The sequence below is a fragment of the Chinchilla lanigera genome, unplaced genomic scaffold (genome assembly GCF_000276665.1).
Source record: "Chinchilla lanigera isolate Chin_1 unplaced genomic scaffold, ChiLan1.0 scaffold00035, whole genome shotgun sequence".
Taxonomy (NCBI): domain Eukaryota; kingdom Metazoa; phylum Chordata; class Mammalia; order Rodentia; family Chinchillidae; genus Chinchilla; species Chinchilla lanigera.
Window position 1 is genome coordinate 7,266,624 of NW_004955436.1, and position 15,929 is coordinate 7,282,552.

The window sequence follows — 15,929 nt, forward strand, 5'->3', positions numbered from 1 at the left end:
TTATTTTTTTTTTTTTTTTTTTCACTGACCAAATATCTGAGAAGAATACAGGAGGAAAGACTTTTTTTGGGGCTCACAGTTTCAGAGGGTTCAGTCCATGGTTAGCTAACTCTACTGCCTTTGGGCCCATGGCAAAGCAGGAACAGCATGGCGGAAAGTGGCAGAAGATGGCTGTTCATCTCATGCCAGCCAGGAAACGGGGAAAGACCCAGAGAAGAAGGGATTGGGAGTATGATAGACCCTTTAGAGGCACCCATGCAGCTAATAAACTCATCAGTGGATAAATGCATTACTGAGGTCAGTGCCCTTGTGCAGTCACTTGTCTAGCACCAGCCTTTAAACACTGCTGCTTTTGAAGCTCAAACTCTCAATTAATGAGTTTTTGGGGGACACTGTATATAATCATAACACCATTCAAGTAAATATAGTATTAAAGTCTCCCCAAACCTATTCCTATCCTGTCCTCCCTTTTTGGTGTGGTACTGGAGTTTGAACCTAGGACCTAACTTAACCCTAGGGCCTCGTGCATGCTGGGCAAGTATCCTACCACTGAGCCACATTCCAGCGCTTCTGTCTTTTCCCTAATTTGGTTAATAGCAACCCCAATTGTTCACGTGCTCAGCCCCAAAATCTTGGAGTCATCTTTGAGTCTTGTCTGTCAGACTTAAGATCCAGCCTGTTAGCAGTTGGTTGGCAGTACCTTCCAGATATATCCAGAATCTGACCACTTCTCACTTGTACTTCTGTGTATCTTGGCCAAGTTTTCCTGGTTTCTTGTTTAGATTACAGTGGTAGCTTCGTTTTCTCCCCACTTTTATCCTTGTCTACCTTTCAGTCTCTGCCCGCACAGTTACACCAGTAAACACACCATTTAGGCCTGAGTGTTCTGTTGGACCCAGGGGCTCTACACTCATTTCAGGTACACAAAATATTTTAGTATAAAGGTGTTACCATGAAGGGACCAGAATCAAAAATGAGTTCATGGCTCTTGGTGCCCATGTCTCTGCTTTTTTGAGACACCCATCCACTCTTGTTATGAACCTTGCCTCCATTCACAGTTCTTTCTAAATTACTAAATTGGGTCGGAGGGCATAGCTCAGTGATAAAGCGCTGGCCTTGTGTATGCAAGCCACTGGCTTTCATCCTCAGCACTGCAAAAAGGAAAACCAAAAATCAAATTGATGAAGCAGCTTTCTTGCTTGTGAAGATATCACAGTTTACCTTTAGGATTAATTCATCAGACTTTTTAACTTTACTTTCTGCATTTTTAACCAAAGTATGGGCCATTTTTACTATTACAGCTAAACTGGGCATGTCTCTCTGAAATCTCCCGTATTTAACTGTAGTAATTTGTTTCTTCAGCTGCAGTCCGTGGTATTTTAGTTTCCCACAATAGCCAGGATATAATGGGGGTATGTTAAGATTTTTAGATTTTTTTGGGAGTTGGTTTTTGTTTTTGTTTTGTCTTTTTTGCCTTAGCTTTGTGCTAATTAATATTACCGGTCCATAAACTTTAACCTCTGAGTACCTTAAAAGGTTACCGTAACAAATGAATGTCTGACAGAAGATTCTAGCTTTGGGCAACTTCTAATCAAAAAAATGAGTGTGGTGTAGATTTCAGCAGTATCTATGGCCAAAAAACTGAAACCTCTTCTGGTTTCCAAAGAATCCGTCCACACCAGTCATGTAAAGCATTTAATAACCAGACCTACACAGCTGTGTGAAAGTATCACAGAGGTGCTGCCATCTTATTGACTTTTAAAAGCCAAAAACCCATTACCTCTCTCCTTGCCTTTGAAACAGACGTCTCATTACACTTGTGCCAGCGTTCTCTGAAGCCTTTGTTTCAGCCATCTTGCCCGGAACACAAGAAATCACCTATTGGGAATCCTTACGCTAGACTTGTGATGGCGAACCTGTTAGAGACCAAGTGCCAAGCTGCAGCCCGAAACTCACTGATCTGTTGCAAAATGAGGTTTTAGTTAAGGAAAATATCAACAACTCTACACTGACACCTTTTGTCTTCAAAGAAAATAACATGGGTGCTATTAGTGATTTGCCACCACTGCTCTTCCCTTATCTCAGCTAAGGGAATTCTTTTGAGGTTAATTCTCAGTCCAGGTGGAAAAAGCAGTTTGTTGCCTGACACATCTTCCTATGAGAAAAGTGTATGTGGTGTTTTGAAAAATACATAAATTCCCTGGAAGTGGGTTAAGACAGCAAAATATCCCAGGCATCTGGTGCCTGGGCTTCCTGGGACCATCCATCTCTCCCTGCATTCCCACATCCCTCTCCTTTCCAGGTGGTTATTCTCAAGCTTTAGTATGCTTCAGGACCGCTTTGTGGGCTTATTTAAAACTTCTAGACCCATACTGCAAATTTCTGATTTAGTGGGCTTTGGAGTGGGGCAGGGTTTTGTATTTCTAATTGTTTTCCAGGTGCTGTGGATGCTGCCTGTCCTAGGATCACACTTTAAGCACTCCTGGTACAAATGCTTCTTAAATTTGGGTACATTGAAATCAACACCTGGGGCACTGTATGTCCAGGCTACCCTCAAAGCAAATTTAATTTGAATCTCAAATTAGATTCCATGCCTCAGTGTTAAAAACAAACAAACAAACAAAAGTTCTCTAGGTAATGACAATGTACTGACAATTTTGAGAACCCGTGGCCTACAGGATTGAATACAACTTTGCTTTGCGACCTGTTACAGCAGTGTCTTAGAAAAACCCATCCTATGGTGCATGAGGTGATCCATGCTATTATAGGGGAAGACAAAAGACTTCATTGGAGTCACTAAAGTGAACCAACAGCTGGCAGATTAATAAGAGATACAGGCATTCAAATGTGTTTCATCACCTTTCAGGGGACACAAAAGCCTTCAGAATGAAGACCCAAGACCCAGGACAGTGTCCATTTCTGTGAAGCTTCGACTGCTATGCATAAATAGAATTGGACAAGAGGGCATGCCTTCACAGCTGCAGACTGAGTGGGGAAACCCCGCGAGGCCGGCTTACTTAGATCTTCTTGGCCTCTGTGTAGCATCCCCTCTCCACATGTGAGGGGCAGGACTCCTTAAATGAAGGCCTAATGATCCTCTGTCGGACAGCATAGACCACCTCTGAGAAAGGCACGGAGAGATTCAGAGTAACATTCTTTGGCTTCATGGTTTGTTTTGGTTAGAGAGGCTCTAGTTTTCATGACTTCACCTGGGGAAGAAAAATTCTAGTTTCTCCAGCTGGTCTTGGGAGGAAGTGGAGCAGGAGACAAGTGGATAGTATATCACAGAGAAACTTCTCCTAGAGGTGCTTCCTGGCCCTGTATTTTGGGGGAATTATTTTCTGAGTCCCAACACTATGTAATAGTTTTCCTACTTATGGGAAGCAAGTGGGCCCAAGAGAAGCAGACAAATAGAAATGGAGCTTAAGCATGAGGAAGGTGAGCTGCATTCCACATGTGAGGGGAATGTAGTGTTTGCAAATCACTTGATAGAAGACTCAGTTCAGAAATGATGCTTCTTGTATTTTAGGAAGGAGAAAGGGAAGGAGGGAAGACGAATGAGAGGACTAAAGATTCGGCTAACATGAGCCAAATGTGTTGTGATCTTACTTTACTCGTGGCTTGCAAGTTCTACTCAAAGGAAATAATAGATGGACGCCCACTCAAAGCCACGTGAAGCCCACATAAGCTGCCAGGTTGAATTCTAGAGCAGTGGGGCTAGTATCCAAGTCTTGCTTTGCCTTGAATTTGGAAGTGAGTAGAAAGAGTGAAGTCTTTTTGCTTTGTAAACAAGAGAATCAAACTAAAGATTGGCTTTTAGAGGAAATTTTAGCAGGCCGATAGTAGGGTCCTTTTGGGAGACTTTTGATTTCAGCCACCTGCTGAGATATGGGGAGCGTTCTCTTCTAGCTTAGCTCAGTGAGACAGCTTTTTATGTTTGCTTGTAAATAGAGAGTCCTAGATTATTGTATTTGAATCATGACAGGCTTAGAGTTTAGGATGTCCAAGAGAGAAGGCTGAAGCTCCAGGCTCTTTTCCTTCACAAGGACCTGCTTCCCAGGTAGCAAATTAAAGGGCATAGTTGTAATTTTGGTCTCATATTTGTTCTGGGGAATCTTTAGCTCACAGAACAGGATCTACCTTTCTCTACCCTTGGAGATTTTGCTTATTGGAAATTTGACCTTGCGGAGTTGAGCTATACTTAACTCCGACTGCTTACATCTGAATTGGTGCTTCAGATTTCCAGCCTGTTCAGTCTCGCACCCAGCAACCAGGGTTATTTCTTACTGCTCCCTTTGAACTATATTCTGTAGGGCTAAGTAGAGACCTCTCCCACATATAAAATTTGAACTCCTTCAAAAATGTAGTGAAGTTCCTATAATTCTTATATAACTTGTTCAAATAAACCTTTATTCTCCAAATTGTTCACCAGCCCTTGTTTTTTACGAATTACAAAAATCTTTAGTCTTGGTACATGTGAAGAGAACTTTTCTCCTCATCAGTTCTGTTACAGGTAACCCTTTTTCAAGTGTTAGATGGTCAGCCTGAGGCAGATGTGTGGGCGGCTTTGAATGACATAGGACCTCTCCTACTGGAATCTTTTAACTTTCTATTTATTTCTCTGGCTTTGTCCTCTTGGTTTTTATCCTGAAGTGGCATGTTATAATCCACACACAGCTCTCCTCTCCAGCTCCTAGTTGCAACTTCTAAGGAATGGCCTGTGGTTCTTTAATAGACAGCTTATACCAGAGACTCCATGGTTACAAAATAGCAGTCCCCAAAACAAAACAAAGCAAAACAAAAGTCTTTTAAGAGGGCTGTCTTGGGTATTAGTTCATTTTCTGTTGCTGAGACAAAATATCTGACACCTGCAACTTAAAGAAGGAGAAGCTTTTCTGGATCACAGTTTCAGAGGGTTCAGTCTATGGACATTGGCTCCAAGGCACAGACATCAGGGCAAAAAGGTCTGGCAAAGAGAATTGCTTACATCATGCCAGCCAGGAAGCATAGAGACAGGGAAAGAGCCAAAAAGAAGGGAAGGGGCTAGCACCAGCAGATATAGTCTCTTAGTCATGACCTACCCAGATAAACCCATAAGTGTGTTTTATTAATCCCCAACGCATCTCTTGAGCTAATCAAGATGATAATCAAGATTAACCATCATACCTTGGTAGATGGGACATGAATGGAGCTTTGGATCAGTTCCCAGAAGACAGACTGAACCTCCTTGCTCTTTACAGTAAAATTGTAATGGTAATGCTCTCAGTGCTAGATTGAATATCCCTTCCAAAGTCCTTACTCTGATTTTTATGGTTTGTGTCTAGATGTCCCCCAAAACTTCATGCAGTCAGGCTTCTAGAGTTTGTGATTTTTTGTTTGTTTGTTTGTTTTGAGACAGGGTCTCGCTATGCAGTTCAGGCTGGCCTTGAGCTCACTTTGTAGCCCAGGCTGGTCTCAAACTTGCAACAATCATCCTGCCTCAGCCTCCTGAGGGCTGGGATTACAGGCATGCACTACCACGCCTGGCTAGAGTTTGTGATTGATTCATGGTCCAATGCTGGGATTATGGGTGTGAGTGCTACACCCACCCTGGAGCAGGTAGCCTGCATACAATATAAGGGAGAGAAAAAGCTTGCTCTTTCTCTCTTCCCTTTTGCTCTTGTTGCTTTTGCTGTCTTCCGCCTCCATGAACTGTTGCTCCTCTGCCATGTGCTTCCTTGCCTTGGAGCTGGCTGATTATGAACTGAAACCACCACACACTGTGAACTAAAGAAACCAGTCCCTCTTTGGGTGTTGGGTATTTTGTCTCAGCGATGAGAGAAAAGTAACCAAGATGCTCATGTTGCTCCTTAACCACTCTAGTGAGCTGAAAAACAGGTCCTTTAAAGGAAGTTTAATCTTAGAGTAGTTCCACACTAACTTCATGGCTTATGCATGGTTAATCTCTATTAGCTCAGACCCTGTATCCAACTTTGAGATTCACGATGTAGTTGCTCTCCTGCTCATTTCTGGAGCAGAGATTTAGTAGAGATTTAATCCTACATTTTAGCACAAAGGATCCCAGGTGAAAAATCAGTAATACCTAATTCCATTTGGGTTCTGTATGCTCTGTAATCTAACTTGCTTTCTCTGCAAAGTATCTTATTAATCCGGTCATGAAAATAAGCAGCTCTGCGCCTCTCCCTAAGCAGTTGTTCTATCAAAATGTCAAGTGTTTAGTAATTTTATTTAAGATTTGACAAATTCTTGGGTTGGGGCACATCAGACACTGAACACCCTTCTCCTAACATTTAATTTGGCTCTCTGACTCACCTTGGTCTCTCTTAAAACAACTTCCATTCCTTGTCTCATACAGAGGCTTTTTCTGAAGCGTTGGGGTCAAGAAGTATCTATGCTCCTCAGAGACTCAAGTTGGCTTGTGAAGATATGTTCCTAATAATGCAGACTTCTTGCTAAAAGGAATTCTCATAGGTTTTGAAAAATGTCCTCCTTAAATGCTTTTTATTGGCCCTACATAAGATGGTGTTAGACAGTTTATAACATTATTCTGCATAATCCTTTAACAGTCTTTTGAAGGAAACCGTGAGAAAAGTGAGACTCAGGTTATGAAGTTTGCTTTAAAGCGTATGGCTGGTGGATGATGGGACTGAAGTTTGAGTCTAAGACTGTGATTGTTAGCCTATGTTTTGGATTATTATAAGCATCAACAATGTTCCTGGAACATAGTGCTGATATGTAAGATCCTTCCTCTTTTGTACTTTGTGCAGTATCATGGTAGAATGTACAATAAATAGGTCTAAATAGGGCTATCTCAGTATTCTCAAAAGCAAGGTACATATAAATATATACTTAAATACATATTTTATATTTAGTATTAGAAATCTATGCTTTTATATTAGTATTAGAAATCTATGCTTATGTGCATAGTTAGAGCAACTTTTAATGAATTTAACCTAGTGTTGGCTATTGATTGGTTGTGAGAGGCTAAAGAATAATACAACCTAATAATTACTATTTACTTTGAGAAAGATATTGTTTTGGTTTCTGTTAACTACTGCAAGTGTAAACCACAAGAGGTGCCTTAGGTCCTTAAGAACTTGTTCTATTTGGCTTATAAGGCACATGCCCTTGAAAAGTTGTTAAAAAATGCAAAAAGAACACGAAGTGTTAAAAAATATTGCAGATGAGTCAGTACTAGAATCCTAGGATGGTTAGAGAAGTCTACACTGCAAAGGTCAAATTTCAACTAAGTTTTATTTTTACTTTCATTACTACAGGTTTCAGTACATAATTACATTCATCGTGGGGAGCTGGTACATGTACATCACATAACGTAGTTTTTTTTATTTTAAAAATAAAAGGAGGAAAACATTAACAGACAACATTTTACAAAATAGCAAAAGAACAGTACAGACAATACGGAGTTACAAACAAAGTGGCAGGAAATTAACAATGCTTATTGTATTACATATTGGTATCTTCAAAGTGGTTTCTCATGAACAACGTAGTTCTTTAACCGTCCTCTTCCCTACTCTTCCCTCCATGTATTTTTTTTTTTTTTTTTGTCTTTTTGAAACAGGGTCTCCCTATGCAGTTCAGGCTGCCCTTGAGCTCACTTTGTAGCCCAGGCTGGCCTCAAGCTCGCAGCGATCCTCCTACCTCAAGCTCCCAAGTGCTGGAATTACAGGCGTGTGCCACCACTCCCGGCTCCCCTCCATGTTTTGAGGCTCTTCTCATTTGCAAAAGTTCTATGCCCGTTTCCTATTACTTATATTTTACTTTGCTTTTTAAGCTATTTATATTTGGGTTTCTCTTACAAGGAAACCATGCGATATTTAAGCTTGTGTGTCAGATTTATTTCACGTAACCTTATGGTCTCAAGGTGCCTCTAGTTTCCTACAAGCGTCTCAAATTTATCCAGTCTAGTTTTGAAGAAGGATCTGAAGAGATGCAGAGAAACTGGAAGTACATCCCAGGTGGGAGGATCCCTGGGAACTGCCCTATCTCACGGCAACTTGCTCCTGAAAACCACTAGCTCCTACACCAACTCCTGACACCTGAGACCTTACAGGAAAGCTAGCCTCCAGCACCAGCTCCCAGTTCCTACTCCAGGGGCGGGGAATGCCGGGACAGCGCGAGCCTGGCCGAGCTTCCGTTTCCGGCCCTCCAGGTTCAGCCCTCGCGGAAGCGGCTCTTTGCACGCAGAAAGGGGCGGGTCCACGCGGCAGCGCAGGCGCGCAGAGGGCAGCTGCAATGGCGCTATCGTGCAACCTGAACAGGTATCTGCTGCTCATGGCGCAGGAGCACTTGGAATTCCGCCTGCCGGTGAGCCCGCAGCAAGCTTCACACTGTCCCCGGTAGAGAACTGAGGGTGGGGATGGTTGCGGGTAAAGCGATCTGCATTGCAGAGCATGCAACAATTGGGGATCTGTGCTGCACGGGGAGATTCTTGCCACCCCATCTTTGGGCTGTTGGGCTAAGGGCTGAACTTGGCGGAGGGGTATGAGAGAGAAGTTCCCGACGAACTCTTCCGGCCTTGCTGAGCGCGTTCATTCATTCTTCTGCAAGTGCCCAGGCACCCAGATTAGGTGATTCCAGGAGCTCTTGGTCTAGCAGAAGATGGGGACCTCCAAGAGAAGTGGTCCTGAAGTGCTCTAAGTATCATAAGGTGTGGTTTGGCTCGCGGAAGGGGTCGATGGTGAGGTTAGATTACGGAGAAGTCGGAACTGAGTTGATCTATTCAAGAAAGGTTTGTGGAGTGCCTGTAATGTGGATGTGATGAAGATAACGCCTGCTCTCAAGGCGCTGAACGTTTATTCTGAAGGCAGAGCAGACCATTAAGCACAGAGTTACAGAGCAAATCCTGGAAGTGCAGTGATGGAGAGGCACACGAGGAGACAGCAGGGGACTCTGCGGGGTGGGGATGTTTGCCTGCGAGAGGGTGACCCTTAAGGTACAGGATTGTTAGTTGTTTGCTGGTCCAACGTTAGAATTACAAGCTGTTCGTTATTACTGGGTCACCAGGTATGTGGCAGAGTGGTAAGGAGAAATTAGGAGAAGTAGGTAGGGCCCAGAAAATAGTCTGCTCTGAATATCCAGGGCTTGGAATTTATGGAAGACTTTTAAGCAAAGAAGTGGCAAAATGTGTCTCCCCATCACTTTGACAGCAGATCGGGGAGGGACTGGAGAGAAAAATGACTGGAACCAGAGGCTAGTTAGGAGTCTATTGGTGTAGTCTTGCGAGTTGGTTAAGAAGGGCTGCCCTGGGACAAGCAGTAAGAGGATGGGATAGACTGGGAAAGTGCTTAGGTGATAAGATCATCAGGACTTGTGTTAGAGGGAAGAGGAACCAGTCATCGTGACTCCTTGGATGGGTATAATAGTAGTATCTTCATTTCAAGTAGAGAATACAGTAAGATTTCATTTTGATTATGCTGAATTTGAGGTGCTTGTGTAACAAGAGATGCCCAGGAGGTGCCGGGTATTTGAGACTCGGAGAGGAGTAGAGCTGCCTGGACTGGTGCTGAACACCTGGGAGTTTTCTGCATATGGCACAAGTGGCACAAGTGCAGCAGCTGGTAGTTCATTATCATTGAAACAGTCTGAAAGATTCACCATCACTCGGGGTGTGGGATCCCAGTCACAGTTGGGTGCGTTGTCAGGTTTCTTTCTTCTGGTCTTATACAGATATTACCAGTTAACAACTGTTTGGACTTATAACCAGGTACACTGTTCAGACTATAACCCACTGCTCGGACTTACCACCCATTTTTTTGTTTGGTATGCTTCTGTGCATCTTGTTTCTAGAGTCTCATTGTCTTTTTTGTACAGTACACCTTATTTATACAGTACTGTAATTTTTGCTGATTGTACTATACTGTACAGTACTGTAGTTTTATGTTCTGTTACACATTACAATACTGCATGTAAGAGTTATGCAAATAAAAACAAAGTCATCAAGTTGGAGTTTCCTGCGAGCATTTCTTTGTTCTGAATCTTGTAATGCACATAGTACTTACAACTCCTCTTTTAGCAACCGAGTCATTTACCAGCCTGGCTGCAGTAAGGGAACTTCATCATTGAACAAGGAGCATCTGTACTCTTCTCATCCTCTGGCTCCAGGAGGATGTCAGTGAGCTGTTCCGTCTCACAACTGCTTTTGAAAGTGGTTAAGCACCTTAGGGAAACAGTGGCTCCACTTGGAATCTTGTCCTTTCCTCAGTCATGTTGGCTTCGAGCAGATGTCTAGCTTTCTTCTTCCCAGCAGGAGGCTTTATTTGAATCTCCAAGTTTGCCATCCGAGAAGTGGATGTCCACTGCTGTTGATTTAGATGCTCCCTGTTTTCCAGGATTAAGTCAGTTTCTATGACTCTTCCCTTCTAAAACGAAGTTATCACTTTCTCCCTTGTACTCTAACACTTTCTTGCTTCTGTAAGAGCACTTCACATTTCGGTTGTAGGGTTCAACGTTTTGTTAATTCACTAGACCTTTAGCTCTGAAGAATAAAATGTATTTAGCTTTCCATAGCTCAGTGCCTTGCACATGTTAGTTGCTCTGTAAATGTTGAGTTGAGTGAAATAGAATCTCTTCCCAGAAGACAAGTGACATTCTACACTTTTGGGCTCATCTCCCAGCAAGAGAACTGTAAGGCAAGTAGCTACCTTAATGAATTAAAATGAGAGGTTAGGATGTAAGTGTGGTTCAGTTTTACTTCTGATAGAGTTAATCAGGCTGACTTTGGTTGTCGGTTGTCTTACTATACTGAAGGTACAGTTCAGATACCTGGATTCATTGCTGGTTCTAAAGCAAATAGTTCTGGCCAGGTGAAGTGGTACATGCCTGTAATCCCAGCACTGGGGAGGCTGAGGCAGAAGGATCACTGTAAGTTCGAGGCCAGCCTGCACTACATAATGAGTTCAAGGCCAACTTGAACTACATAGCAAGACCCTGTCTCAAAAAAAAGAAAAAAAGCAAATAGTTCTGAGAAAGCGAGTAACAAAAATAATAGTTTGTATGAATTAATGAATCATGCTCCATCATGCCACATTTTTAAAACCAGTGTTCAATATCCAGTTCCTTTCTGTGCCTAACACAGAAAGATTCTCCATTGCAAAGTGAATTTACCATGAATGAAAAGTTGTGTTTTTCTTTTTCAGGTAGTTTGACAGAGTGGTTTAAACATGTTTTGATTATAAATCTGAAACTTGGCTCATCACAGTTACTCATAATTTTACATGGTTGCTTAAGTTTTGGGTAATGGAGCTAAGGGATACCATAAATAATTCTTCACTTCTCGCACCCCAGTTCTTTTTCCCTCCCCTCCTCCCCTTCTATTCTCTCTTTTTTTTTTTTTTTGGTTTTTCTCCAGTACCGGGAACCGAACTCACGACCTTGCGCTTGCCAGGCAGGCACTTTACCACTGAGCTAAATCCCTCCCTTCTATTCTCTTAAAGAATCAGGGTTTATATTAGCAAAGAAAGCGTCCAGCAGCCTCAGCTGGGCAGGGCAGGCCCTTGCAGCACTCCCTGGGAAAGCCAGTGGACACACTGGGCTGCTGTGTGGAGGGCGGCACTGCGCTGGTTCCCAGGCCCACAGAGCGCCTCATGGGAGCCCGAAGCAAGTCCAGGCCGTGCTGGGAGGAGCTGCTCCCCAGTGGTCCCGAGGAGGAGCTCCTTCCCGTGGATGGACTTGCCCCGCTGCCCTGTTCTGAGTCCCCACTCTGGCGCATGAGCTGGGGCGATGAGGTGCAAGTTGCTTCCCTAAACCAAGGCCCTTGGCACAGGTGCTGGCCCACGGCCACGCGGGAGCATGGGATGCGGGTGCTGCTGCTGGCTCTGCTGACCCTGGAGCCTGCGCCACACCGAGGGCCGGCCCGCCTGTGTGCAGAGGGTCGCCCTCCCAGGTTTCCGCCCTGGGAGCTCCTGCTGCTTCTTCCCCTCTGTTCGCTTCAAGTGTCTTCCCAGAAAACTTCTTCAACCAGTCGTCCTCTGACCAAACTGGTGTGGAAGCGCCTTCTTGAATTGTCATTGGTTTGGCCACATCAGTCAGCTTCGTTCACGTCTGGTGCTGCTGCTGCTGCTGCTGCTGCTGCATCCTCTGCCAACTCAGATGCAATGAAAGCAAATCCCCGGTGCTTTCCTGTCTGTAATCCAGAGGACTCTGCATGTCTGTGCTGCCTCCAAAAGGAAGAAAAGCAGCATGAAGAACTTTGTGGTCCACCTCTTCTGCCAACCCTCCCACCTACAGCAGGCGCTTGGTAGTGGCCATCTTGCTCTCCGGGGTGGCCTTCTTGCCCCCCACCCCATCCTTAAGACATGCATGTTTTAGTCTGTTGCTGATTTTTTGTGGTGTATTCCAGAAGCAGCAAATTTTGATGTTTTAACGTCAGATGATGTTTTTACTTCACATGTTCTAAATGCAAAGCTGATTTCATAACATGCTTTAATATAGGAACGGAAAGAATCACTTAAGACTAACTAACCTAATCTGTAGCTTCATTTTTCCTTTTTAAGTATAATAATTGTCAGCCTTGCTTGACTTCTTCAAACAGTGGACTTCAAGAACTGTGTAGGGGTCATCATCCTTTTGATTTCCTGAAAAACAGCCTAGGTTTCTGTGCTCCTCAGCAAGGAGCTATGCTTGTTTTGTGTATAAGGGAATTGCCTGTGACTGGAGTTAAGTTTCATGTATAGACTCACAGAGCTAATGTACAGGAGATCTGTAAGTGAAAATCAGATTGTTTTTGGTTTGATTCGTTATTCTCATAAGGTCTCCTGTTCAAATTTGTGTTTACTTATGTCACAAAATAACATTTGGGCTTCACTGATTCCCTGGTAGTCTATGCTAATTGGGCTCTATCCATAGTAGAAGGGCCATCCAGACTCTTATAAGACGTGATTTGGTGCACAGACAGGAAAAATAGAAATGGCTTTAGTTGCTTAAGTCTCTCATACCTTTTGATCTTGGAGTGGGAAATTTGGTGATGTGGCTATTCTGCTTATTTTATATGTAAGGAGACAATTTGTTAGGGGTACAAATCATAAAATTTGTATAATCGTTTTGTATTTATCAGTGCAAAGAGATTACTTCAAAGAATATACATATCTGATTTCAACTTTGCATGCATGATATGTTTAACTCTATTGTGTTCTTAGTGGTATAATTATTAAGAAAGTTTAACAATATTCTTGTGCTTAATGAGTATACAATGATCTCAAGTTTTTAAAATTAGATTTTAATGGTACATTTTAAATATACATAACGTTTACATTCATCAAAGAGAATTTGTACCTGTACATGATAGTTAATTTCTTTTTAAATATTTTCATGTCAAGTTTTCTAGTTATTTATTTTTATTGATCAGTTTTTCAGTTTACTAGTCTGTAGTGCCTATAATTGGTTATTTCCTTTTCAAAATCAGGACATCAATTTTTTGATCATGTCTTCTGGCAGGTCTCCTGTTGTCTAAAATTTGTCAAGAATTACCAAACTGTGGTTGTGACTATAGAAGTCATTCAGAACCCTGAGTTGTTGTCTGATTTTGAAATTTAAACACCTCCTGTGGATCTCACCCACACTATTTTATCTTTTTTTTGTTTTTGTTTTTTTTCTGGTACCGGGAATCAAACTCACGACCTTGCGCTTGCCAGCAGGCGCTGTGCCGCTGAGCTAAATCCCCAGCCCCTATTTTATCTTTTAATCATATTGAACTTTTTTCTCGTAGTAAAACTTTGAGTTCTCTGTTTAAAATATATTCTCTCTATAATATTTTCAAAACAGGAAATAAAGTCTTTGCTTTCACTTTTTGGAGGTCAGTTCACTAGCAATCAGGAAAGTTATGAAAAGGTAAGATGAATTTTTACTTGACCATCTATAGAATGCCTATAAATAAATAAAACATTGGATTTGAAGGGAACTGAAATGCTTACATTTCTGTTTGTGTGATTACTTGCTTCTATTTCTAGAGGCAATTAAATGAAAAGGGTACTTTGAAAAAACTGTGACTTTGGAAAGTAACTGAAATTTACTTCCAGTTTTCTTTCATTCATTTATTTTTTTTGCAGTAGTGGTAATTGAATCCAGGGCATTACACCTGTGAGGCAAGTGCAGTACCTCTGAGCTACAACCCCAGCTCCAATTTTAGTTTTTAACTGGACAGTCATACCATAATTTGTATCTGTTCTTTCCTTGCAAAAAGAGCTGTCTTCCTTTGGTGAGGTGTATTTTGAATTGGAACTTGGCAGAATTTCAGGCTTCTGTTGGGAAAGTACTTCATGACTTCCATCACTGTTATTCCATAGTGCCCCTCACCCACCCCTTGGGTGGCCACAGCTACCTAGAAGGTGAAAGACCATTTGGTAACTTAAGAAATGCATTACTTAGAAGTTAAACATAAAACAGCTGTATTATAAGACATGCTTGGCTGGGGTAAAAATTTCAAGATCATATTCTGTGGTGTAATATACATTAATTCTCTCAGACAAGCTACATAAAGGCATATAGCAAATTAACCTTACATAGACTTAAATTTAATTTACTGATACTTTCATTTATGAGGTCCTATATGGAAGTGTTCTTACATTTCACTGTTATGTTAAAAAGTAACCTATGAGAAGAATTTAATTTTTCCTATGAGAGTGGTTTTTATTTTGGTTACGATTAGGTCAGGTATTCTATGGAGGGAGCAGTGAGGAACTTGCCCTGCTGGTCTTTGAGTGAGAGCACACCTGGCGTATTGCACACTTGGAGGTAAATGAGTTTTGCTATTTCTTTCAGTCTCCATTTTGGATTCTTAGCCTTCCCTCTGAAGATATTGCAAGAAACTTAATGAAGCGGACAGTGTGTGCCAAGTAAGAGAAACTCTGTCTTTCTCTCTTTTCCAGTACGTATTGGTAAAAGGTAGAGGGATGCGGAGAGAGGGAGAGAGGAGAGTTAGCTCGCAGTTGCAAGCGTTTACCACTGGATGGTGGTGGGCCCCAGGGAAGAGCTCACTTGCTGAAAACAGAGGGTGAGACAGTGTGGAAATGTAGAGAAATTCCTGTTCAGAACAGTTTCATATTAAGCAGGAGGATAGCATGGGATGTAAATGTTGTATGTGTATATAGCAAAGAGCTCACATTTAATAACTGAAAACCCCCCAAATGTTTTTCTTACACATGGTCTTTAGTTGGATGGGTAGTGTGGTAGAGTATAGGATGTCAAAATGTGGGGATTGCTATGACATGTGTTTTGCTGTTCTACTTAGAGAAAGGAGCTGTAATAATCCATCTGATATAAATTATTGAAGTTGTTCATTGTTTATCCTGAGTATTCTTAGATTTAATCATTGACCTCTTTGCTTTTTTTTTTTTTTTTTTTGATACATGGGCTTTTCTTTATCTCAGTTGTTTTTTTTCCCCCTGAACATTTTAGTAGATTATTGATTTTTTTTGGTTTTTTGGTTTTTTTGGTTTTTTTCTCTGGTACCGGGAACCGAACTCACGACCTTGCACTTGCCAGGCAGGCGCTTTGCCACTGAGCTAAATCCCCAGCCCCCAGATTATTGAAAACTCTTTTCCTTGGAATTACATTCTCCTTAGAACTATGTATATTTTTGTTTGCAGTGCAAATGAGAATTTATATACATAGTTTTGTAAGGAGGTAAATAAGAATATATCTAGGTTTATTAACATAGCAGTGCTTTATGGTGTGATAGGGGATTGCTATATTTTTGAACTGGCTACACCCTCCTATTTAGGGCTGTTGAGATGTAGCCTAAATTTCCCTGCAGCCGTCAATCTAATCTTTCGAGCTGAAACTTGTTAATGAGTATTGTTTATTGAATAAAAATGAGTAGAAAATCAGGATATAACTAAAAAACATCCTTTGAATAATTACTATTGTAGCTTATATTAAAACTTTTGACTCTCTGAGGTGTTTGGTTTTGAAAG

General features: G+C 41.8%; 1 protein-coding gene across 3 annotated transcripts in view; it reads left to right on the plus strand.

The window, feature by feature from the left end:
• Nucleotides 1–8,224: 8,224 nt before the first annotated feature.
• Nucleotides 8,225–15,929, plus strand: part of Trmt11 (tRNA methyltransferase 11 homolog (S. cerevisiae)) — a 43,915-nt gene continuing 36,210 nt past the window's right edge. For all 3 annotated transcript variants that reach the window (XM_005389162.2, XM_005389163.2, XM_013516690.1), the window contains exons 1-3: nucleotides 8,225–8,325; nucleotides 13,780–13,845; nucleotides 14,776–14,849. In XM_005389162.2, coding sequence (XP_005389219.1) covers nucleotides 8,254–8,325; nucleotides 13,780–13,845; nucleotides 14,776–14,849 — 212 coding nt within the window. In that variant the 5' untranslated portion in view covers nucleotides 8,225–8,253. The remainder of the gene's footprint in view (nucleotides 8,326–13,779; nucleotides 13,846–14,775; nucleotides 14,850–15,929) is intronic.